This window comes from Penicillium angulare, assembly GCF_028827245.1.
Source record: "Penicillium angulare strain IBT 27051 chromosome Unknown utg000007l_segment0_segment0, whole genome shotgun sequence".
Taxonomy (NCBI): Eukaryota; Fungi; Ascomycota; class Eurotiomycetes; order Eurotiales; family Aspergillaceae; genus Penicillium; species Penicillium angulare.
Window position 1 is genome coordinate 1,240,455 of NW_026623166.1, and position 24,547 is coordinate 1,265,001.

The 24,547-nt window shown below is 46.4% G+C and overlaps 9 protein-coding genes across 9 annotated transcripts; 2 read left to right on the top strand and 7 right to left on the bottom strand.

Moving 5' to 3' along the window:
• Nucleotides 1-159: 159 nt before the first annotated feature.
• On the bottom strand, nt 160-1,838 carry N7478_009736 (Sds3 domain-containing protein; the record flags this gene model as incomplete). The annotated part of the gene is made up of 2 exons (XM_056925950.1): nt 160-1,260; nt 1,401-1,838. The coding sequence occupies 2 exons, from the start codon at nt 1,836-1,838 to the stop codon at nt 160-162; spliced, it is 1,539 nt and encodes a 512-aa protein (XP_056775320.1).
• Nucleotides 1,839-3,249: 1,411 nt separating this feature from the next.
• N7478_009737 (uncharacterized protein) lies at nt 3,250-5,114 on the bottom strand (the record flags this gene model as incomplete). The annotated part of the gene is made up of 2 exons (XM_056925951.1): nt 3,250-4,292; nt 4,361-5,114. The coding sequence occupies 2 exons, from the start codon at nt 5,112-5,114 to the stop codon at nt 3,250-3,252; spliced, it is 1,797 nt and encodes a 598-aa protein (XP_056775321.1).
• Nucleotides 5,115-7,383: 2,269 nt separating this feature from the next.
• N7478_009738 (uncharacterized protein) lies at nt 7,384-8,256 on the bottom strand (the record flags this gene model as incomplete). The annotated part of the gene is made up of 1 exon (XM_056925952.1): nt 7,384-8,256. One exon carries the CDS (start codon nt 8,254-8,256, stop codon nt 7,384-7,386), a length of 873 nt encoding a protein of 290 aa, XP_056775322.1.
• A 2,236-nt stretch (nt 8,257-10,492) lies between these two features.
• gel6 (putative 1,3-beta-glucanosyltransferase) lies at nt 10,493-11,983 on the top strand (the record flags this gene model as incomplete). Its single annotated transcript, XM_056925953.1, has 3 exons — nt 10,493-10,631; nt 10,700-10,911; nt 10,979-11,983. The coding sequence occupies 3 exons, from the start codon at nt 10,493-10,495 to the stop codon at nt 11,981-11,983; spliced, it is 1,356 nt and encodes a 451-aa protein (XP_056775323.1).
• A 546-nt stretch (nt 11,984-12,529) lies between these two features.
• N7478_009740 (protein kinase domain-containing protein) lies at nt 12,530-14,764 on the bottom strand (the record flags this gene model as incomplete). Its single annotated transcript, XM_056925954.1, has 1 exon — nt 12,530-14,764. One exon carries the CDS (start codon nt 14,762-14,764, stop codon nt 12,530-12,532), a length of 2,235 nt encoding a protein of 744 aa, XP_056775324.1.
• A 1,471-nt stretch (nt 14,765-16,235) lies between these two features.
• On the bottom strand, nt 16,236-17,997 carry N7478_009741 (FAD-binding oxidoreductase; the record flags this gene model as incomplete). The annotated part of the gene is made up of 6 exons (XM_056925955.1): nt 16,236-16,513; nt 16,587-16,812; nt 16,870-17,192; nt 17,267-17,357; nt 17,417-17,478; nt 17,544-17,997. 6 exons carry the CDS (start codon nt 17,995-17,997, stop codon nt 16,236-16,238), a joined length of 1,434 nt encoding a protein of 477 aa, XP_056775325.1.
• A 724-nt stretch (nt 17,998-18,721) lies between these two features.
• Nucleotides 18,722-19,231, bottom strand: N7478_009742 (DUF1993 domain-containing protein; the record flags this gene model as incomplete). The annotated part of the gene is made up of 1 exon (XM_056925956.1): nt 18,722-19,231. The coding sequence occupies one exon, from the start codon at nt 19,229-19,231 to the stop codon at nt 18,722-18,724; it is 510 nt and encodes a 169-aa protein (XP_056775326.1).
• Nucleotides 19,232-19,792: 561 nt separating this feature from the next.
• On the bottom strand, nt 19,793-20,578 carry N7478_009743 (uncharacterized protein; the record flags this gene model as incomplete). The annotated part of the gene is made up of 1 exon (XM_056925957.1): nt 19,793-20,578. One exon carries the CDS (start codon nt 20,576-20,578, stop codon nt 19,793-19,795), a length of 786 nt encoding a protein of 261 aa, XP_056775327.1.
• A 2,309-nt stretch (nt 20,579-22,887) lies between these two features.
• On the top strand, nt 22,888-24,254 carry N7478_009744 (uncharacterized protein; the record flags this gene model as incomplete). Its single annotated transcript, XM_056925958.1, has 2 exons — nt 22,888-23,482; nt 23,536-24,254. The coding sequence occupies 2 exons, from the start codon at nt 22,888-22,890 to the stop codon at nt 24,252-24,254; spliced, it is 1,314 nt and encodes a 437-aa protein (XP_056775328.1).
• Nucleotides 24,255-24,547: the final 293 nt, after the last annotated feature.

Here is a 24,547-nt window from a genome sequence, read left to right on the forward strand (position 1 = left end):
AACCAACCATAAAGAGAGAAAAGAAAGTTAAAAGATGTTTCTCAAAGTATATGAACGTCCTCCCCAAGCTTAAGCTTATCCAGAACCGACTCCATCATTAGTATACAAACAAACGCCTCGTGTATAATATGAAACGACCATGAGAACATGATACCATGATCAGTGGTTCCGGGTACGTTTGCTGCTGCGCTCGCGCTCCATACCAGTAGACTGAAACATCTCGGGACCAGGCCATGTCTTTGTAGCTGTAGCCTGCATACCCATTATAGGCGGGAAGTCCGGATGAAGGGAGGTGAAGCGGTCTGGATTCGGGGGATGACCATCAACAGGTTCAGAAGGAATAGGCGCAGAAACAAGTTCAACGAGAGAAGAATCAAGCCAGTGAGATGGCTTATTGACCAGACGGTCTAGTCGAGCAAGATCCTCATCAACCTCATCATTAAGAAGTGATGTCAATGGTGGAGCATGGCCATTAGGACGGGGATGATAATTCGATAGAGCATAATATGGTAATCCCGGACGGGTAGCAGGCTTCTCAGCTAGTTCGGCCAGGGCACTAAGAGCACTGTGTGCAGCTGTGGTGCGAGTTGATCGTGTAACGTGGAGATTGTGGCTTGCATTTCGAACCATATCCGCGGCGCTGGGGGTACCATTGTCGTCATGTCCGTCGGGTGTATCTTCGGCATCGGTATTGTTTCCATTGGTTACGGCGCCGGAACCCTGATCGTGACGACGAGATGTAGAGAAGAAGTGCAAAGCAGCGACGTGTGCTTGGTTCGCGTGGCCGGCAAGTTCCTTCTCGGTAAATAGAGAGTGGATAGAGTATGTAGGAGCTGTCTGCTGCGCAAGGGTGGCCTTTGTACGCTCTGCTGGTGTCGCACCACCTGTGTCCCGCACAGGAGAACCAGCTTCCTCTTCTGGTGCCTTGCGCTTGCGCTTGTTCAACTCGGAAGCAATTCCGTTGCCCAATTCATCTATATCCACGCGGTGACGAGTATGGCGGGTTTTGCGGTTGCTGTGGATGCCGCCGGGGCTTGCGGGGTTCGTAATAGTAAATTGGTTCGGATGGAGGAGGAGAGCGCTATTATCCGCGATATCGAGTTGTTCTTTCTCGCGCACCAAACGCGATCGTTTCCCGGAGATAGTCTGTGTAAGACGCTCGCGAAGAGTTCCACCCAATTGACGAAACTCCTCTTTAGCAAATTGGCTTCGAAAATCGTATTCGCGCTCGTGTCTCTCGAGGCTATTCTGGTGACGACCCTGAAAGAAGAAAAGAATTCAAAGTCAGTAACTGATCAAACAAAACCTTCACCGTAACAAACAGAAACTTTTTCCACGCCGACAAGATAAAAAAAGCAGTCGAAAAAGTAATGACCCAATAAAGAAACAAAAGAACTTACCATAACCTGAGCCAACTCAGCATCACAAGCCTCTTTAACGCGATTAACCTCCTGTACAAACTTGGCATACCAAGTCCCCGAAAGAGAGGCCATCTCCTTTGCAAACGTCCCACCACCAACAGTCTTCTCAATAAGTTCCGCAATCGCCTCCGCAGAATCAGGCAACGGACCATCCACATACGGATCAGCATTATTGATAAGTGTCATATCGCACTGCAGCGAATGCAACTGTTGCCGAAACTGTGCGTCGCGGTTCTGGCTAAACGTAGTAGTCAAGTCCTGCAAACGATCTTGTAAAGCAGAACGACGCTTGTCGCGCTTTGTAACTGGTCCTGTCCCTGTGCCTGTGCCTGTTACTGTGCTGGGACTATTTGATCGTCCGCGCAGAAACCATGGGGTCCCGCCGCCAGGCGATTGGGGCCCTGGGGAGTTGGCCATAAGGAGTAGTGGGATAACGGATTGATTGGAATGGAATGGTAGGGAGAAGGGCAGATTGTAGAAGGGTTGATTGGGAAATATGAGTCGCTGTATGTTGCTGAGAAAAGGGTATCAGGGTGCAAGGTACATTTCCGGAGAATGGGTATGTATGCGTGCTGTAAAAAGTGAAGCGGAGAACACGGCCGTGTCGTCAGACGCTTCTAGTATGGAATATTATCGGGTTAATGTTGTTCCGGGCCGAAGCATAACCCATAACTGGCAATTGTTAACAATTGTTAACTATAACATGGTCTTGTTTGCTGTTCCTTTTTGGGTTAGCTTTACGTCTCATTCAATAATTGACTAGTTAATTTGTTTCGTTAATAACTTGGAAATGTATTCCAGATAGTATATCGATAATATCAATCCATTGCTGGTGAATCAACATCTCAGGCCCTTCTCCCACTTATCTGAAAATGATCTACAAGATATGAATATCAACTTTACACACCCAAGACATAACCTTTTTATAGTAGTGATGATATTAATGTAGGGTTTATCGAACTTCTATCGGCTAAGTCTAAACTTGCGGGTGCGGTGATCTTTCACACATTGACCTCAAAGCTGTTTGACGCGAATAACAAAAACATCCGACAGTCTTGAAATGAACAGGGTTAAATATTCTCGCACAACCACTAAAGCAAAGTCCCGAAGGCTGAACTTATATTTTCACGGGTCCAATTATGCTGAAATTTTTACCCTCCCCGATTTCCGTGGTGTGGAGTAATATGTGTGATATCTGATTTTGAATAATTTTGAGACCGAGCTGGAACCACCCTATGTCCACGCTAACAACTAAATGACTACGTAGGATGGCAAGACCTCTCGACTGAAACCGAATAAGCCATACCTATAATTTTTTATACTATTCTGATGCGCAAATTCAGTCATATCTGACCTCAGACTACATCTTCCAATCACATTAGACCGGAAAGTCGGTGAGATAATGATGCCTGATGGTGCCAGACCACGATACGAGGATAGGAGAAACAAAGACAGAAAAAAGGAGGCTTTCCAGTTATAATGTTTATACATTGATCTGATCTGATACTTGTTTTGTATATTAACAAGTGACAAGCAAAAAGAATAAAGAGACAAAAAAAGAGAAAGATCATGAAAATATTCGCCAAACAATGAGGACCAACATTATGGGTATTCACAATCATTTCTATCCGGCCAAAGCAAAATATGAATCATAGCCGAAATTCGAGGACTAAAAAACTCCAAGGACACCGTGCTCCGGGTCCTATGACATCGTTGCAGGTCAACGAGGAGCTGCAGAGAGACTAATTTTAAAAGACACTATCATCAAAAGGGGGTGAGGTGAAGAAGAGAAGAGGGGAATTTTGAGGTGGTGGGGCGTGATGGTTGATTAATGTGTGCGGCGGATCACGAAGACGCCTAATTCGATTCCATCACGGGATTGGGAGTCATCGCCGTATGGTCGCTTACGGATGCCCTCGAAGATTTCGGTGAGGAGCATAGCTGATGTCACTTCTTTGGTGGCACCCATGCCGTTGCCCATAGTCTTGCTGACTGGTGGACGGCGGTTGTTCTGATAATACAGACTGAGCACCTCCTTCATACGAGCTTTCTCCTGGTGGATGAACCATTCCGACCAGAGACTTCGATCCAGATGGGTGCTGGCACGGCCTGCATCAGCCACTTCGAATTGCGATGATGGGGAGCTCAAATTTTCACACAGGGAAACGATGTTCGCTCTCATGGTAGCGAAATCATCCATCTGAGCGACCGTTGTCAGTTTACCCAGATAGCGACCGACATCAGCAGACAATCCATTAACCACGACGAGTTGCCGCAAGAGCGGGTCAAGGATGGGACCCAGATATTGTGATTTGAAGGTGGAAGCACCCTTTTTGGTTGGATATACGAAGAGAAGAGAGCCACCGTTTGGAGAAAGTTCAGAGAGGCGATCGACAAGAAAAGACGGGCGGGTGGGGCAGAAGACATCGCGGTATTCTTGTGCAGATGCTGGGGGGAGATATCGCTCGAGAACGGAGATGTGGACACTGTGTGGAGGAACGATGGGCATGGGAGCGTGGGAGAGTGTGCGTTGGAGAGGACCACGGAAGTCATGGTAAGCACCAACCACAGCAGCACTGGAGAATACTGTGGCATTGAAATAATCCTCGGCGGCGGTGGGGGAACGAGGAGTGCTTGGAGGAGAATGAGGAAGGTTGGAGAGGCTGAATTGTTCGGGGACGGCATGGGTTACGTTGATGTATGGAGAGTGGCCGGGCTGTAGGTGGTTGTGCACAGCCTGGACAATGGAGCAGAAAACGCTATCATTTGTGGGCAGAGAGATCGATTGGTCGGATGTTCGAGGGTATGGGAGGGTTTGAGAAACAATTTTGACGGCATCGCCTCGTGGGTTTGATAATCCCAGAGATGATACTAGAGAAAGGTCAGTGACTGACAGGCTAGAAGAAGAGGAAAGGCAAGTCAAGCCATTATGAACATACCAGTGACGTTGATCCCATGATCTAACCAGGAACCGACATCTTGTTGGCAATCCATCTCATCGTGGAGTTCTGGACTACCGCTTGAGCTAGATGAGCCGTGAGATAACCCATCTGATGGGCTGCTCAGTGTATCTGACGGGCCAGTCGTTGGCGATGTGTTCATTCCCGGGTTCTCGTCCATTATCGGCGAACCAGGGTGTGTATGTGAATCAAACAGCATCATCTCTGATTTCGGGTTCCAGGCAATCTGGCTATCGTCATCCGGGGGCGTAGGAGGCAGGGTAGTGGGGTAGTCTCCCTGGAACGAAGGAGGGGAGTTCCAGGGCGACGAATTCAAAGAAGACGCCGTCAATGGTCTCGGCCCGCGAGACACGGTGGTGGACAGGCGCAGACGAGAATCCGCCGATCGGGTTCGTGACTCGAGACGAATGGGAGCGCCGGGGGAAGCGCTGCGATGTTCCCAGGAAGGGAAATGAACGGCCACGCTGCCCTTGGAGAGGAACCGAGAGACCTGGGAGGGCTTTGTGCGAAAAGAACCTTGTGAGGCTCGTCGACGAAGCCTTGTTGAAGTTGGGGGGATCGAATCGGGATCTGGAAGGGAATTTTGGGATAGTCGTCGTTGGTGGTCGACCTTGCTGATTGACGTTGAAGAGGGCATGATCAGGTTGTTGGTTACTGCAGGGCAAGTCGGTCCATAGCAGTCTTTATTCATCCAGGCAGTCCGGTCGGCAGGGCGAATGGCAACGGACAGCATGGATGAGCCCAGTATGTGGGTGGGTGGGTGTGTGGTGTATAAGAGAGAGGAGAGATATGGGGAAAAGAGAAAGAATATAGGAAAGGAAAGGAAGGAGTAAGGGGTCTTTGAAAGGATGGTACTGGGTACACAGACAGAATATGGAGAAAGGCAGAGCAGCAGTGGTACCCAGTACGGGAGGCAAAAGTCAGAGGTGGCCCAGACTTGGAGGTCTAGAACACTCAGGTCATCGAGTCATCGGGTCCAGTTTGCTGTGGTTCTGAGTGGTTCTGCACCTGGACCATTTTGGACACTGTGGACAAGGGAGTTTTAATTAATATTAATATTATTATTATTATTATTATATGCTGTTAATATATTATGTCTAAATTATGGTTAAAATGGCTTAATTCATTTAATTTATCAACAGTCGAATCCCTGTTATTCCCCAGTGTTCACCCTCGTTTTCTGTTGTTCTGCTAAAAATGTGCCCCAAGTCTAGACGCTCGGCGGCCCAAGCTCTGGAGCATGACTGGCTGTTGCGCCCCACGCGGGCTGGGGCGATCATTCTCGGTTCTGCTCTGCATCGAGTTGATGAAATTTCATTACACTGAGCAACATGTACCATAGTTCTCGCTGTGTCAGGTTAAAACAACCTATACACGCATAGATTAAATTTAATCTTACATTGCATCTCGATTATGTCTATGGGGATCAACTATGTATGTCCAAAGGGAAAAATCTAACGTTACTCGGTCCACCGGAGGATCCGCCAATACCAATGAATGAAGTAAGCAGGGAACTTGAGAAAGGAACCAGATCAATCAAGATCGAGGATGGAATTTATGAAAAAGAAATATGGAACGACTGGAGCAGCTGGAGAAAATAGTACTTTCATGGTCTCCTTGTACCCTTTCTTCATTATTACTACTAGGACTACTAATCACTAGCTAATGTGAGCTCCGATTCCTTGTTGTACCCGGTACTCACCAGTTTCTGTGGTCAGATACCGTTTCCGGGCAGCATCGGGCAGAGAACAAATTGCCACTGAGGGGTAGGCCCAATAAATCTTATGGTCTTGAAAAGGATTATACTTTTTTTTTTGGTTCTGTGGTGAGAGGTCTGGACTTGGAAAATTGATCTGAAAAAGCATATCTTTAATATTCGATAATTCGATATATTCCATACTTGGGCATCCCGTAACTAACCCTAGGGTTAAGGCTAATGTAGTCTCAGCATGACATGGCTAATAATATACATGTACATGTAATGTATCATGATCGATCGGAACCATCGAATATGATTCTTCCATTTTATTCCAGGTTATTAGACCCAATAGAAAGACCCCGATCGATCCATAAGTAAAGTCCACCCATGGATACATGTACCATATAACTTAAGGAAACATTTGAGTCCGCACATTAATGCACAGTATAATTATCGCTAATTATATTATTCAACTCCCACAATACACCGATATATATTAGCTAAGACCCTGTCTCCATCTCGTTTATTTCGGATCATTCCGACTGGACAAGACTCTCTTTCATCAATGGACGGAAGACCGTTGGACCGTTGTAATTTCCACCGTTAATGTCCCAGATCTGGTTCACAGTCCACGTTATCTCCCCGAGTGGACCCTAGTCGCAGATTAAGTGATTCAAGTGTGATCTTGCCACTGACGACTCCAACGTGTCATCTCTTACGTGGGGAATCTCTACCTGCTACAAGGGTAAAGTCAAAGGGAAATTGTAATTTGGATGAGAAGTAAAATTATGATTAGCATAGTAATACTAAATATAAACTATGTGATAATTATAAAAGGTCTGATTAGCTGATGCGAATCAAGTACGCGTCTCGTAGGACGGGAAATGTGCACATCGTGCGACCGTCTTCATGCCTACTACTAGGTAGTGTTGTGCTGTGTTGGTCCCGATCGGCAAAGGCTATCCTTGCATGTTCGAGATTAATCTCTCGGTCGCGTGAGGAGCACTTGAGGGGTTGATCCGGGATTGATTCCTGCGAGGGATGCGGGGTTCGCCATGTGCTGTCATGGGCACTGGGCCTTGCAGGAAAGAAAACCTGGAGTCGATTTCCCCTCGATTTTCAATGGTCCGGATCCATCGGTTCCAAAAGCAAGGAAGAGTTCCAGCAAAGTATAATGATAGAGCCTGGGTCAAGTGTGGCATGATTTCATCAATTAGATCACGTCTTTCCAACGAAAATAAAGTCGTAGAGTACTTTTGTTCCAGCGGTTCCAATTCTTAGGTACCACGCCATCGGTCCCAATTCACGAGGTCATGGATCGTCGACGAGACTGGGTCGGCGCAGCATTACCCATAGCCATAGGCTGGCGCATCTCCCGGGTACAATTCCAAGCGTTCCAAACAAGAGAGGATCGGTAACGCTGTTCCTCACGACTAAGTTTGACTTGTTTCCGGGCAAAGCTAGAAGGTTTGATGGCGATTTTGCAAGGTGTTTGCTCGTAATCAGTAGACGCTCTCGCCAGCGAGGGAGTCTCAAAAGTAGGGCTATCGAGATTAACGCGTAGCTCATGGCATTGTCGTACCAGCTGCTGCACGCCGTCCGTTAAACGGGACGCACGATCTTCGATCTCGGGCCAGAAAGCGTCGCCCCAGAAGGGATCTTCGCGCACGGCTGTCTCTAACGCAGCGAGCCAGCAGTTGAATCCGGAGCGAGCACCGGCTAGTTGGGCGGCGACCGTTAGGAATCGGATTGTGGGTTCGGAGTGTAGGACGTGTAGGACGATGCAGGTTGGGCATCGCGCGGTGAGGTACCAGTCGTGTTCTTCGATGAGGATGCAGTGTAGCCAGGCGAAAGCGCTTCGTGCTTCACCACGGAAAGCGCGTTCTGGTTCAGCGCCCTTTTTGCTGGGCAGGGCGCGTGCGGCGATTCGTTCCGCTTGGTGGTTGATTAGGAAGAGAGGGACGAGGAGGGTGTGGATGATGTCGCGGTGGAGGCGGAAGGCTTCTTGCTCTGCTGAATCGCATTCATGTTGGTGTGTTGAGCAGAAGCTAGGACCTTCCATACCGCAATCTTGGCGGCGAAGTTGTTCCCGCATGGCTTGGAAGGCTTCATTGCGTTCCAGCTCAATTTGGTCTCGGAGTGAGACCCGGAAGGGACAAGGTGTTTCAGAGGACATTTTGGTATGTGGCGATGTAGAAATCAAAGTTGAATATTTTAGGAGTTGGATAATCGGCCAAATTAGAGGACCATGCCGTAGACACTAATACTCAATCATGAGAATATTGACTATAAGCAAGAAATGGAACCCAAAAGGGAGGATTATAAGAAGTCAAGCATATGTTGATATTTGGAAAAAGGGGAGATGTAAACCAGGGCAACATTAAAAAAATCCAGGGCATCGAAGAAAGAAAAAAAGCGCCGGATGCGGACTGTGTTATAAGGGATCATTGCTCTTCCCCCCTTTGCGGAAACGTCATGGGGGTAACAGGACGGGGGTTGCAGATCGCGCAGGGCCTTGGGTAGCTTTTGCCTTTTCGTTCCAGTGTCCAGGGTAAAGAGAGTCGATCGCAATGGATCGTGGCCCCACTAGCTGACGAACACAGTCGCGCGTGGCGGTGATTATTGGCGGACTTGGTCGGAATGGGTGGAGGCTTGTGGGGATTGGACCAGAGTCTGGACTGTTTCTTTTTGTTCTTTAACGGCACACAAAGCACCAAAGCGTCAGGGCGTGAAGTAGCGCTTGGTTGCTGGCTTATGGTGTTAGATAGTGGTGGTATGGTGGTACCTTCGTTTGGACCTATAAGTGTGCTATCTATAGTTATCGTGGACCTATGTTACTCTTTCGCTTCAACTTTCCATCCACCTCCAGACTCTCAGACATGACCACTCGTCTCGATTTACTCTGGATGACAGGCCTATCAAATAAGCCAAACGGCGAAATCCGGAACAAACAACAGTGACCTGTCAGAAATAGATGTACAAAGATGAAGTCTTCAAGATACAATATGAAGTACCGATGGGAATAGCGGCCCAAGTTTACCGTGCCCAATACTTAGATCACGATCTTTTTTTTAAAAAAAATAAAAATTCTTGTGATTCTCGGCTGGCCATTTGACCGCCCATCGGAGTCAACCAGAATAAACCAGGAAAACACACTGAGAACCGGGTTAGAGACGAGTAGATCGTTCCCGACCATAGGAAGTGGAGAGACTATCAGGGGTCCCCATCCCACTCAGAAAAGTAAGTGATAGACAGGGTTTCCGTTTGGAGGAAACTTTTATTTTATTTCTTTTTTGCTAATTTTAAATCCTTTTAATTTTTCTCTTGCAACTCGGATCCATGCTGTGTTGTTCCCATGTGTGTGTGATCCTAAATTCCGATCAAAAGGGGGAACACGACACGTACATACAGACAATCTGGGGATATGCTCATGTCACCTTTGTCTCTAATGCAGGCAAAATCACCAGCATTGAGACTACCGTAGTCTGTAGACAGGGTCCCACTCAGTTTTCCCGTAGTAGCATCTTAGTAAAGTCCTGAGTCCTGTGTGGGTGGAGCTCGGCACTCTCCGCGAAGTCGGACAGCACGATCGTCTGGTTGGGTTTTCTCTTATCCCCCTTTTACATAAGCACTCTTCTTCACCGGTGACATCCCGATCTCACTGGCTAATGAGCACGAGACTGGGGTTGAGCGTTGTGGCTGGACCCAACGGTTGACTCCGCGTGGAGTTGAAAATTGGCATTGACACAAAGAGTAGGATTGACAATGTTGATCGATGTTTATCAGTAAATATTGACTTTGAATTCCAATCGAACTGCAGAACTTCTAGAATTCCGATCTTGTCGATCCATAGTAGAATCACTAGTACTACAGAATACTATACATCCATAGATAATAGTATATGGATCTAATCAAAATAATTTCAGTCTCTTTCTTCTCCTCCCCCTTTACTATGTTTCTACTTATCCCTCAATCCTAGAATGATGGTACACTATTGGCATGTTAAATGATAGGGGGCCGGAATGAAGCCCGTTAGTGCAGGTTCTAGCTGCCACTGCAATCTCCAGGATGCCAAGCATTTCAAATGTCAGGAATCTTGGTTTTTAGTGCTTTTTTGCTGCTTTTTTAGTGGTTTCGTGGTTGCTGTGTACGTAGTCACCAGTTCTCTAAGACATTTGATTTTTCTTCATTTTTTTCGCTTCTTTCTCCTTTCTTTCTCTGTTTGTCTATTGCTCTGTCGCTCTTTCTCTATCAGCTTCCTGCCAAGTGACTCTCTCGTTGTCCAGGCCTGGATTCTTGCGCATTGTCTTGTTTAATTGCTTCAAGAGGAGATTGATTAATTCGCCAAGCTTACCTCTTTCCTTTTATCATTTTCGTTTTATTACAGAAGATAGACTCTTATCTTTCCAATCATGTTCTCTTCTCTCGCCCTCTCCGCGGCTCCATTGCTGCTGGCTGGCTTGCAGGCCGTGACCGTTGGCGCCGTCCCGACCATCTCCGCCGTCGGATCCAAGTTCTTCTACGAAAATGGAACCCAGTACTACATCAAGGGTACGTCTTCAATTCCGTATCTTACTTTTGAAACAACCAAGAGAAGGTTCCGACTAACAGACCCTTAGGTATCGCCTATCAGCTTACCCCCGATGATCCGCTGATCGATACCGCCCAATGCAAGCGAGACATTGTCCGTATGTCCGAGTTGGGCGCCAATGCGATCCGTGTGTACCACGTGGATGCCAGCGGCGACCACGAGGGCTGCATGGAGGCTTTTGCCGCTGCTGGAATCTATCTGTTTGTGGATTTGGATACTTTCACAACCCAGATTGAACAGGTCAGTTGATATGAAGTGAACCCAAGATGAATGCCCAAATGCTGATCCAACTTGCGTGGAATAACAGGACAGCCCTCACTGGAACGAAACTCAGTACAACCGATTCGGCGCAGTTCTCGATGAATTCCAACAGTACAACAACACCGCCGGTGTCTTCGTCGGAAATGAGGTCCTCACCACCGCCAACGGTTCCATCGCCGCTCCCTACGTCCTGGCTGCTGCCCGTGATATGAAGGCCTACCGTGATAAGAAGGGTTACCGTGAGATTCCCGTTGGTTACTCCGCTGCCGATATTTCCGATCTTCGTCCCATGCTCCAGAACTACATGGCATGCCAGGAGAAGGCTGCCGATCGTCTGGACTTCTACTCTCTAAACGCCTATGAGTGGTGTGGTGAATCCAGCTACTCCGTCTCCGGATACAGCGAGTTGCAGAAGAATGCCACCGACTACCCCATCCCTATCTTCTTCTCCGAGACTGGCTGCAACACCCCAGCTCCTCGTACCTTTGATGACCAGGCTGCTATCCTCGGCTCCGAGATGGACGGCACTTGGTCCGGTGCCATTATCTACGAGTGGATTGAGGAGACTAACGACTACGGCCTGATCAGCTATGGTCCCTCCGCCACTGGTGCTGCCGCCACCAAGTCTGATGTTGAGGATGGATACACTCGCGCGGGTACTCCTACACCTATCTCGCCTGATTTCAGCAACCTCAAGTCTCAATGGGCCACTCTTAACCCCACCGGTGTTTCCCTCTCCGCCTACAAGGCGAGCGCCTCCAGCCTCAGCAGCATTCAGTGTCCCGCCTCAACTTCCGGTGGTTGGGCCGTTAACCCCAGCGCGGATCTCCCCACTATGGGTCAGACTTACACCTCCGGCGCCGCTGACTCCACCGGCACTGGCTCTTCTGGAAGCTCAGGCACTAGCACCGGCTCTTCAAGCAGTGCTTCTTCTACCAAGGACAACGCAGGTAGCGCCATCGTGGTTGCCGGCAACCCTGTTACTGAGCGTTTGTTCGTCGCTTCCCTGGCCCTCTCTGGTGCTCTGGGACTTGTCGCATTCTGGCTTTAGTTAAATCGCCATTCGTGGAGGCTGTAATTCAGCACTCTGAGCTATTGTATTGATATGCATCATAACAGGTTGTGTGATAGACTCTTGTCTTCAATTCAGTTATTTAAATTGGTCAGCTGGCCGTGCGCATACGAGCCTTTTTTGTCTTTATTTTTCTTCTTGCAGTTTCAATTGTACACGACACATGAAATGATTATTGGTCTATCCGGCTATAGAATTACCTGGGGGTTTCTTTCTCTTTCTTTTGGGGCTTTCGTACTAGAAAGAATGCATTTTCCAATTCAAAGGACATGTCAACTGCTTTCAAAAGACGACCTACATCGCAATATAAAAGAATATAGACGAAGTAATAGCATCATCTTCACTTAAACTAAGTATTGCATAACTCTCACCCTTATTTATGGACATAAAAACATTCAAATTTCATGAAACCCTATGTATGACAAATAACGTCTTATGCAATAGAAAGAGACAACAAGTAGGTATGATAGGCCTAAGCCTGCTTAAAAATCAAATTCGAGATATTATACAGCTTCGTCCAGGCTTCTAACTACGTAGAGTCAAGCCTTCAATCCCCGTTAAATGAAGATCCAAATCCGGTAAAGACAACTGCGGCGACACACGATCAACCTTAGTATCAGAGTCAAGATCCTGCTCCTCCCCATCTTCATCTTCCTCCAGAAGCGAAGGCTCATGTGCATCAGACTCCTGTCCAGTCATATCACCATCACTCTCAACGCCCGAAAACCCAAAATCAAATAAAGCAGGAGACTCGGGAACAGGAATATGATCATGATCAACAACACCCATACCCTCGTTCACCTTTACCTTCACATCCATCCCCTTATTCTTCTTCCTCGACTTTTTCTCCACCTTCTCATTCTCCACAGAACAACACAATCTCACCGCACCCCCTCCACCGGAAAGAGAAGCAGGAACATCCTTAATAGCAGTCCCAAAACACTTCCACACCCTCCTCGCACTAGGTCTCCTCACAGCCTCCGCATCAAGCATAGCCCTCAAAACAATAAGCATCCGTGGCACAGCCCAAAACACACGATCACTCCCTCGATCTCTCCGGCATCGTTTCAATGAGTCCCCTTCTAATAGCGCGATCCATGACTGCACCTGCACAGCATTCCGAGCTAAATGGAATGATGCATCTGCCATTCCGCCACCACGACCTGCTGAGCGGTTTCGGGCTGAGCGATGCGCTGCGAATGATGAGTTCGAGCGTTTGCAGAGGTGTGTGAGGATATCGAGGATTATAGCTGCTATGGAGAAGATATCCGAGGCGTGGGGGGTTGAGGAGTTTGGGCGTGCGAGGGTGGGTGAGGGGAGGGCATCTGGAACTGAAGCCGAGGTTGAGGGTGAGAGGATGGATGGAGCTGTTGTCGTTGTCGTTGTTGTTCTGATGGAGGATAGGGATGCTTTGGAGTTTAGTGGCTTTGGTCTTTTGGACCAGAATGTACTCCTGTGTTTTGAGCCGGGGGTTGAAGATGGAGATGCAGATGAAGACGCTATTTCGCTGACATTTGAAGAAGATGAAGAAGAAGAGGATGAAGAAGATGAAAATGCGAATGAGAATCGTGATGGTGAGCCCGGGAGACCGATACGGATAACTGTTTCTTTTGAAGAAGAGGATTTCGGACTGGACAGGTCTGATGAAGCTGTGTTTTCACTTAGTGGTGCCAGTGCAAGACGGCTTGGTTTTTTCCTTTGGGCTGTACGACCACCTGAGGGTAGATGTGTACGAGCTGGTACTGCTGCAACTGGCTGGATTGGAGTTTCGGCACGCACCCAGCGCTCTGGGGCGGAGTATTGATAGCTCTCTAGATCATTGACTCGGGGTGGTGCGAGGATAGAGTCTAGAGCATGGTATTGGCCTAGACGAATGTGGAAGTCGGCGTCGATTAAGATGTTCGAGGGTCTTATCGCACCATGGGTGTGGCCGTGTATATGTAGCCATGACAAAGCAGACATTAAGCAGTGTGGCCAGGTGATTAGAGTATCGCGGCGTTGTTCTTTGGGAAGACGCTTAAATGAAGGTGGCTCATCAGTTAAGAAATTGTGTAGTGTGCGTTCTGTTTCCGCGCCCGTGAAAAGTGCACAGACATTATCATCGACGAAATATGAAGCGTAGAGAGAGATGATATGTTGATGTGATAGTTTGCGGAGTGCTCGAATCTCAGAAAGGACTTCGTCCGATGAAAAGAAATGCGGTGCACCACCAACTTGAACTTGTGTTCGCATGAGTACTCGACATTCTGAACCGGCAAGAACGACTTTATCAACTGTCTCATCGCGACCTTGGAGATCATTTGTGATTCCGGTTGTTCGTAAAACTTGAACAGGAACACCTTCATTACCGGTATATGTAATATGGTCTCCTTCTGCTATTCCTCGAACGACAAAACGCCATTGCGTGTGAAAGAATTTCGAATCGAGAGCAGGATTATTCCCGTGTGGGGAGAGGTAGAGCCGATCAACATTTTGTTCTGCGATAGGTAGATCGTCGTCGTCGCATGACTCGTCGACTAGAGCGAAAATGCGATCGGGAATTCCAATTTCATTCAGGATCAGGAATAATCGACCTGCTTTGAGAAGGATGTATTCCATGTATGTTTCACTGGTTAGACCTTCACCCCATTTGGGGAGGTCGAAGAGCCGAGGTACATTTGGAGCGAGTAGTTGGTCAACGATATACTTGGTGTTTATGGTTGATTTGATTCGCTCTTCTGGCCACCAGAGGGAACCGATGTCATGATGTGCATGTGCCATAATGATGCCAGGGAATATGGCATAAAATTAAGATAAGAAAGTATTAGGTCGTAGTAAGTAAAATCAAGAAAAGAGAGAAATTAATAAAAATGATTGAATAAAAGAGGTAGAGGCAGGCACAGCCTAAGAGAATTAATCGTGAACTTGAACATTGCTTACGGGTCAACGACCATGGGCGATATCTTTACCAAATATAAAAATCAGCCCAGCATAAAGATACGTCACTTAAAGTTTGGACCATAATCATGGTATCGGTTCGCGACATATGAAAAATGAAAAAAAATGAATGGTCACCAATACTCTTTACCCCTCAAAGCTAAGCCTATTCATAGTCTGAGCTGAGCGCCCAGTGGCGGGTGAGATGCTTATCAGTCTCCGCAAGGGGAGATTCAATGCCTGTCAATAATCAATTAATAAGACGAAGACGAACATGGCAACTGAACTAGAATGGATTGTGACTTGCAGAGCCTCGATTCTAACTAAGCCTTTATCCTTTATCTCCTTTGTCTGTTCTCTTATTCCTTAACTAGTCACTAGTGTATGTAGCTGTGGTGTAAAAGAAAAATGCCAAGACATGATAGATCGGTTGTATCGAAGTGTCCAGAATACATTAGGAGAAATGAACCAATCTCGAGCCGTAGGCTTATCAAAAGCATTCAATGTGGTCTGTGTGTTTTTTCCATATCCTGCCGAGATAAGCGGTTGATCTCCGCTTGACAGGTACTGTACATCTCCACTATCTCCATTCCCGTTTTGATTGGGGCACAGGATGGTCCTTGTGCTTGTAAGGAGGGGACTCGATAATTGGGACGCTATTGTTTTGTGCTTTTTGTGAGGTTTTTCGGGAATGTCAGTACCTGTTCTGGCTGTTCACATGGACGATCTTCATGTTTATGGGTCTGTGTATCCATCTTCTTAGGGCTGTGCTGTGCTTTTTGAGCCCGATATGCGGTTCGCGCCAGGGTATATGCAGGAACAGGCGAATTGGCTATGAGTGACAGACTCAGGGGATTTAGTTAGATGCCTCCTTGGGTTCTGAATTTTAGGGGACATCTGTTTACAAAAATTGAGGAAAGGGGAGGATTTGCTACATGGGATCATATCGGATAGGATAGGACAGAATTGGCGTCGCGTGATCTTTTTCGCTTGTTTTCTATTTTCTATTTTCTGTCAACTGTGTGGCAACTCTCTATCTATACGCTTTCACGCCCCTGTCTCTTCTAAGCTGCCATGAGGTTCACATGTAGCATCTTCCTCCGGCGAGCCTTTTTCATATTTCCTCTTTTATTCCGTTCCCTCATCTACTCCAATCCTTTTCTCTCCATGTTCAATTCTATAGATACCACATATACAAATTGAAGGTCTAATTTATCGCATTGAGCAGCAGGAGCAGAAGGAAACCCCGAAGAACCGTGGAGATTAACAAGACTAAATCTTCTATCGCCCCCTCCTCTGGAGAGGCTAACGGTATTTAGACATTGTCCCGCAACAAAAAGCCACCATACTGTAGCCTCTGGAAGACGCCCTCCGGGTCATATTTGGCTGCGACCTCCTGCATCTTCTTGACATTTTCGGCTCCGTAGCTACCCAGGACCTTCTGGGAGCAAGAAGCAAAACTCATGCACTGAAAGTTGAGAAGCAGTTCTCTTTCTTTAGCCAAAGACTGCACAGTCTCTATCATAGTGTCAACTGCTTTCTTCGCAGCATCATCATTCCCCTCATTGGGCCATTCACAGGTAAAGACCCACCCTGCAGTGTGTTATTGGATTAGCCTATTTTTACCACCCAGGAATAGATAGAAGAGAACGCCAACATAACTTACAACATTGAGGAGCATCTTCATGGCCCATGATGTTTCCTCCGCGATCCTTTCCTGCCTGTAAGCCACCCTTTCCAAATGGCTGGATAGTATAATGTAGTACATGGTCGGCAGGGAGGCTCTTGCAGGTCTCAGTCCAGAGCTTGTGAATCTCTTCATAGAGATCTTGTGAGAATCCTGTGGTTACCGAGCCGACGAATCGCCTATCGTAGATGAGCTTCTGAAAGAACTTTGGATCTTAATCTAACAGGCTTTCGTATGCTTACTTCTTAGTCTCTGCATGTACCATGCCCATAGCTCGGGCCAGCGACAAAATTGTGCCGTTCGTAGTAGGAACAGCTGCCATCATCAAGCTCTCCTGGTCAAGTTTGTCAAATGGCTTAAAGGCTGAAGGTCTCTCAACAGGGGTATCTGCGTAGAACAATCCAACGGCGACAAATCCATTGTTAAAATTGGTGAATAGGCCAATTTTTGGATCAGCTTCCATGGCCTCTTGGACGGCAATTGTTGCTTTGATGATTTCGATATAACTTTCTGCCTTGTAAAGGTTGATTGTATACTGAATATTGATTAATGGGTGGGTTTCAAGATCAAATCTCGTCACAATGCCTGCTTTTTGTTAAAAATTGCTTTTATTTGTTTTTGACGACCTCAGTAGTTGATAGCCATAGAATAGCACATACCAAAGTTAGAGCCGCCACCCTTGAGAGCACGGTAGAGGTCAGAATTCTCTTTCGAGTTCGAGTTGATTAATTGGCCATCTGCTAAGAGCACCTATTTACGCATACCATGAGATGCGGATCAGGGATAATTGATATGCTCGGTTGATTTACCTCAAAGTTCTTGATGCCGTCTGCTCCAAGGCCATGTAAATTAGGCAAAGCTCCCATTCCACCTTGAATAAATTAGCTTACAAAGTCTTTTAGACTGAGGTTCAGAAATTCAGTAAGATCTAGATACCTCCGAGAAGAAACCCTCCTATTCCAACGTCTTGATCTCGGCCTCCAATGGCAGATAACTTCTGTTCCTCCAGCCAAGTATACACCTCACCCCAAGTACTTCCACTTCCAACTTGAGCAACAGTCTTATCCAAACTAAGCTCCTTTGAACTAAGCTGGCGGATATCAAGAACAACAGAGGTCTCATCTGCGCTACTAAAGCCATAGTTGGGATTGTGACCAGTCGTACGGATGGTGAACTTTGATCCTGACTTTTTGACAATCTCAAGTGCTTTCGTCAGCTCTTGAGTATTACTCAGGAATACATAGCCAGCGGCTGAGGTCCAACAAGTCTGCGACCAGGGACGTGCAACATTCTCCTCATACTCAGATGCCGCATCTGGAGATATCACTTTGTTCTGTCCAGGTAATGCAAGCTTCAATTCACTGACGGCATTTGCTGCACTTATAGCCATAATTGGTGTTTAGTTGGGTGCTGGAAAGGGGGCTCTGGACTGAAATTTGTGGACGAGGGGAATAATGTCCAAGCTGTCGTGGGCAAGGCCCCTCTTTTTAACTAGCCTGGCATTGCATTTCTACAGGGATCAAATCCGGCTTTGAACAGAGCTCGCAGTAGAAAGAAAAGGATGACTGCCATTGGTAAGGCTGGGAATGTCAAAATGGCCCCAGTTGTTGGCCTCACTGCGCATTGAACTGAAACCGCCCCCAGCTTCATATTACCCCGCTCATAACGCCCCACAAGCGCGAATAGCTTTTTGATTTGAGCTAATTGTGTTTATTCTAATCATGGAACGACTTCAGTTATCGGAAAGATCTCTGTTGTTCGATGTGTTCTCGTTTCTAATAGTGAACTCTGTCACCCAATGTCCGCCGTAAGCCGATCTGCATGAATGAGAGAAGTAATAATTATATTAAGAATGACTACGCCGCCAGCCTTTGTTTTTGTTTTATTTTTTTGGCAATTCAAAAGCAGAGCTCTTCACCATCTTAATTTACAGTCAATACAATAAATTTCTTAATCGAAGACCGGTCTTGTTGGATTCAATGTATGTGAGTGTGACGATTTCACTGTATGCGATGACACATCCGTATAAACTTGAAGATGAACGTAGATGCACTTCATAGCCTCGGTTGTTTTCAAACTTGAAAAGCCCAACAAAATATCTCGCCAGTTTCCAATTACGCTTTCACAGTAAAGAATGGGGTAATGAAGTCCCGCTTTCCCAATGGGACACCCTCCTTCCGCAGAATACCATAGGCAGTTGAAACATGGAAGAAGATATTGGCCTGCATCATCGACGCAAATGCATATCCACTCAAATCTTGTTCAAATGGTCCAAGTTTCACAAGTTGAACCTCTCCGGCATGCTCAATGATATAGTCTTTGTCGGCCTCGTTAATGACCTTCAGAGTACTCTCAATGCGTTCGTACATCTCAGGGTATGTGTACACGACATCATCGGGGGCGAAATCTGGAAACGGTTGATTGGTGAGTTTAGCCATGACCATCAGGGTTTGGACTGTCGATGCTGCCACTTGGTAGCTGAGCGTCCTCATATCGGGATAAAGTCGGCTGGTTGGAAATTTGGAGGCATCTGGGTGTTCCTCGGCCTTGTGAATGATGTCAGAGAGGGTGGTTAGAGTACGCTTTGCCTGGAGGACAAAGCCATCGTAGATAGTGTAAGCCATGGTTGGTTGTTGTCTTGAAGTTATTAATTCGGCTTTGGGAGCTTCCAATGTGCCCTTCTTAAATATTCTGAGTCTCCTCTTGCTTACAAGAATTTATTCGAATGCTGAAGAAAGATCTACAGAATGTGAAGTATGACACGTAGGTATTAAGAGATCAGAAGCCTTTTCATTGGACAGAATATGAAACCGCTTATGTGGGGGCTAAAACTGATTCGGAAGTGGGGAATACAGGACGGAGTCGAGGGGAGGCATTGCTCCATAGTGGAGAGTACTAGTCTCGGAACGAGACACCCATACATACTAGTGAAGATCCTACAATCTTACTCGCCCTGAAGTCATATAGGTATGCTCAAGAGATATTACTGGCTCAATATGGAGTAAAGAAAACTTGAAAATGATACATATAATTTCAATAATTTCAACGCTATCTATTCGCCCTATTTCAATAAATTGCCTCAGTAAATCGAACCCTTTGATGGAACTCTCTAGCCAATTTGAACAGTCAGAAAGGAAAATGCAATGCCACGGGAAGGAATACCACTGCAGCCACTTCTCTTTTACTTAGACAACAGGCTCAATGTCAAATCGCATAAAGCCTTCTGAGCCTGTAGGGCCACTATAGGTAACAACTCGAGTGATGCGTCGAGTGCCTCGTGGCCAAGCCTCCAGAACCAGATAACAAATCAATTTGCCGAGGCGAGTGCCTAGAAGGCCATCAAACTCAGGTGAGCCATACTCAAAACTTCTTGGCTCTTCAGAAGGCCACCGCAGGCCGTGTTCTGCAGTATATAGGAATCGGTGGAGAAAGGCGAAGGTGTCTTGGTTGGTAACTGCCCAGAGAAAAACGTGTCGAAGAGTATCTATATGATGAAAATTCTGATACGAGGCTTGCATAAGAGAGGAAGTATGGGGAATCGGTTTCGCCTCAGTGGAGTACACGCCATCGCGGTTTAAAAGGCTTATGACAAGGACCCCTGGTCCAACATGTACCATCGTTCCGACGGATGGGCCATGGATACCAGCACGGCTAAAAAGCGGAGCATTAGCGGTGTGGTTTAGAGGGATTTGCAGTTCCTCGAACTGGTTGCCAAAGTATTCCACTGGGGGGTCTTCAATTGTTACGAAAAAATTATAGCCTGCATTCGCAAGGCTCTGAATAGTATGTGTAGATGGGTTGACGAAGCATGGAGGCTGGTTAGGTTCATTTGCGATCCAAAGTCGACGCTGCTTTCCTGCTGCTTCATAAGCAGCGAAGTTATCATAATCACCATCAAGCTTAAAATAGTAAGGGACACCATCGTCATCCGGAGGGAAGATGGAGGAGCTCTCGGATGGTGCAAGTACCATACTGGCGGGATCAACACCCTCTGCCGCAAGCCAACCAAAATCATTGAGCCAACCATAGGGGTGATAAGGGGGGAAAATCTGACTACTACTGGCTGAAGCGCCCGTAGAGAAACTTCTCTGAATAGAAAGGTGCTCGGCAATACTGGACGCATAAGAGCCGACAGAGCGGGTATAGACAGAGCCACGGGGGGGTATACTGCGGAGAGCCGGCAGAGTGAGTAAAAACAGAGCACTGAAGGGTGTGTTGTGGGCAGAGTGGGCATAGATAGAGCCCTGAGGAGTATATTGGGGAGAGCCAACAGAGTGAGCATGCACAGAGCCCTTAGGTGTTTGTGCAGGTGAAATAATATTTAAAGAAGAAGCTGAAGATTCCAAGCCACCGCAATGAAAACAACCTGGAAAAGCGCAACCCAGACAGTGCCGCCACATTGGACCTTGACATTGGAAACAACCAGAGGCGCAGCCCCAACAGGTACGCCACATTTTGAATAACTGAAATTCGCGTGCTAAGATACAAGTCTGCAATAAGGGCTCCGATTGTGTTAGTATATACGAAAATGAAGAGTTCTAGATGGCTATTTCGCGAGTGCTTGAAGACCTTGTATTTGAATGCTGTTGATAATCAGAAACCATGGGAATAAAGAACCGTGAAGCTTTTATATCTCGACCGCTGGAGGCTTCAGTACTTCATTTAGTCATTCAAAGCCATAGTTCCAGCTATATACAGTGATTCAACAAAGGGGAATAGCTAAAGAAAGTGACAAGATTGTATCAAAATGTAGGTCTCAGTGCCCAGGTAGTATTCAGGAGTATATAGAATGAATTCAGGATTTCAATTTTAATCATTCAACGAAATGAAGCTGGGGTTTCATAAAACAAAGAATTTATAAAAGAAGACAGCAAGAATAAAGAGTCCTAGCTCAAGATGACACATAGTTATTTACGGTCTCATGATTATGTACTGAGGGCTTTACTCGAGTCTCGAGTCTTTCAAGACTCGAACAAGATTAAATTCACTGAACCAATATAGCGACTCATCACATCTATACTATTGAATAATTTCTTTATGTGTACGCAATATTATATCCTGACGGACGTTTGAATGTTATTTTTAGATGTCGGAAACATTATTGAGATATCTTCATAGCCAACACCCAGGAATAAATCCTAACCTTTGTAGAAACATTCTAGCACCATCACATTTTCTGTACAATGATATAATGATCACAACAATTCAGACCCTGTATGTAGACCTTTGGACATGTAAATGGCAGCAGAAATATCGGCAGATCATCGGCAATGTTACCGGATTTGGTAAACATTGCGGGGTCCAGTACATCAACTCATCGACTCTGGTTGAACGTCCAGAAAACGAAAACATCCCGGCCATCTCCAACCCCACGCCAGGAGGCATTCGTCTTCGACGTATTTTATTTATGAAAAAGTGGCGCAAAATGCCTTGCATGCCCCCGGCAAGCCCTCAAACACGTCCAAAAGATGAACCCCAACCCCGAATCCCGCAACGGAGCCTCGTCCCGATCTAAGCAAGCACCACGCAGGATCAATCGCTCCCGTAAAGGCTGGTAAGCGACCCCATACCAAACTCGGTTGTTTCATAGATAGCTTCTCACATCATTAATAGCCCAGAATGTCGCACACGCAAGATCAAGTGCGATGAGAAAAAACCCCAGTGCACACAATGTCGCATCAAAGGACGTGATTGCGGCATCATCGATGGACTCTTTCGGCCTGTTTCTTTCACCCCTGGGACCTTTGTATCTTCTCCGGGTGCGGAGGTGCCAGAAACTCATTCTCCTCGCCCCTGGCCTGACTCGCCCGCTAGTAAAGATAGTTCCGCCGAAACCCGAAGCCCACTCACTCAGGCTAGTAGGTCGAGTTGTACTTTTTTCTGCATCGTTTTATCCTTAAAAAATAGGCCAGCTTTGCTGACACATTTCTTTCAAATATCAGTCAAGAAAACTCGAATCATTAATTCGGATAATGAAGATTGCCAAACAACAACTGTATTGTCAAATTCGCCTACGCAGCCTCAACATTCAACCCCTGTAAAAAGCCAACTACCGCCTCCGGGTAATTCATCTGGGACTATCAAAAGAACATCTACTCGATCAAAGCGCTCTTTGTACTCTCACTCCAGTCCAATTGTTCCCAATCCCAACAAAAGAGGAACTAGGCACTCCTTTACCCACAAATCCACCCTCCCCGAATTCTTCTTGGAAGAGAACGATCAGGATCGCATAGAGGTCGGCTTCTTTCTCCGCCATTTTTCAGAAGGACCAGGAAAATGGATGGACATATTCACAAATCACCGATCATATTTCAGCCAGCATGTCGTTCAACTTGCTAGTCAAAGCCAACTATTTCGATACTCTGCCTGTGCCGTTGCAGCCAAACAGTTGGGCCAGATGAAAGATTCAACTAAAGCAACCAACAACACGCCTCAGTCAAAGATTACAGCTTCCAAACTTCTGGAAGTCGAACCAAATATTCACTTCACCTGGTACGGGGCAAAGTATTATGAAAAAGCAATTTTGTTAATGGCACAGCAAATCTCCCAAACTCCAAATTCCACTTCCCATCTCTCTCCTAGCGATATTTACCACTCTACTAAAAATGATGATAAGGATAATGAGGATACTCTGGGTGAGAATGGATACGCATCGTCTCTTCTTCGAGCTCTATCTGCTTGTGTTCTCTGTGTTTATGAGGATCTGAATGCTACCATGCGGGCATGGAGTGGTCATCTAGACGGTGTTATCAAATTGACCGGGCCACTCATATTTCTCCCAGTTACCTATCCTGATACATGCGGGGTTCCTCAAGCATCAAGAGCATTAGAAACAGCATTTTGGTATTCTGCTCTAGACGACATTTTGAACAGCTGTGCGTGTTCGAAATTAACCTTTCTGAATGACTTATGCTAATATTAATTACAGTGGTCCTAAGAAAACAATGTCGCCTACGGCCAGATGATGCCATTTTTTGGCAAAGAATGAATCTCCCAATCAACAACGTTGGCGACTTAATACTCGATAATATCGACGAACAAGACCAAGTTCCCATCTTCCTGAAAGCCCTCATCCGAATCCTCGGCCAGATTATCAATCATGACAACGGATCCTTGATAAACTGGACGCACCTAGACAGAGAACTCACACAATGGCTCCAAGCACTATCAACCGAGTTCCTCTCCCCAATCACGCACGAATTTTCAGACCCGGTTCCAGAAATCTGGTTCGGATCAGATACATGTGCCATCACCATGGCATTTTATCACATGGCAAAAATAATGTTGCTGGTTAATCAGCCACGAGATCTTTTTCTCGCGGCGCAACAAGACGAATCTACTGATCTCTTGAGTAGTTATAACTCGTTACAACGTGATCTTAATCAGCATGCGAGGGAGATTATTGCTATAGCAAATGGTATGCCTGGTATTCCTGTGCAGAAATATATGATACACCCGCTTTATCTTGCTGGGCGGTGTTTGTCAGATTCGAAAGATAGAGAGAGGGTTATTCGATTGTTGAAATCTATTGAGGATAATGTTGGGGTGTTTACGGGGTATCGTATTAGGGATCTCTCGGAGGAATGGGGAGTTCCGGTTGAGAAAGCGGATCCTCCAGTTTATAGTTTATCTCATCAGGATTTATGATTAGATTATTTCAATTGTTGTCTACTTGCACAGTTCTATTCCTTTGAAGACGAAGGAGTGTACGGGGGACTAGCATAACATCCAGAGGGAGAAAGCCTGCCTTAGTTCATTTTATACTGGCACTGGCAGAAAACCACAATACCTCTTGTAGAGGGAAGCAACACCCACACCCATCCAGATATCCTGTCTGTGAACTAGGATCGTCCTATACTACTAGTAATAAGATTCCTTTTAGGTAGAGTCCAGGCTTAGGGAATATTGCGAAATTAACCTCGGGAGCTTCAACCCTACTA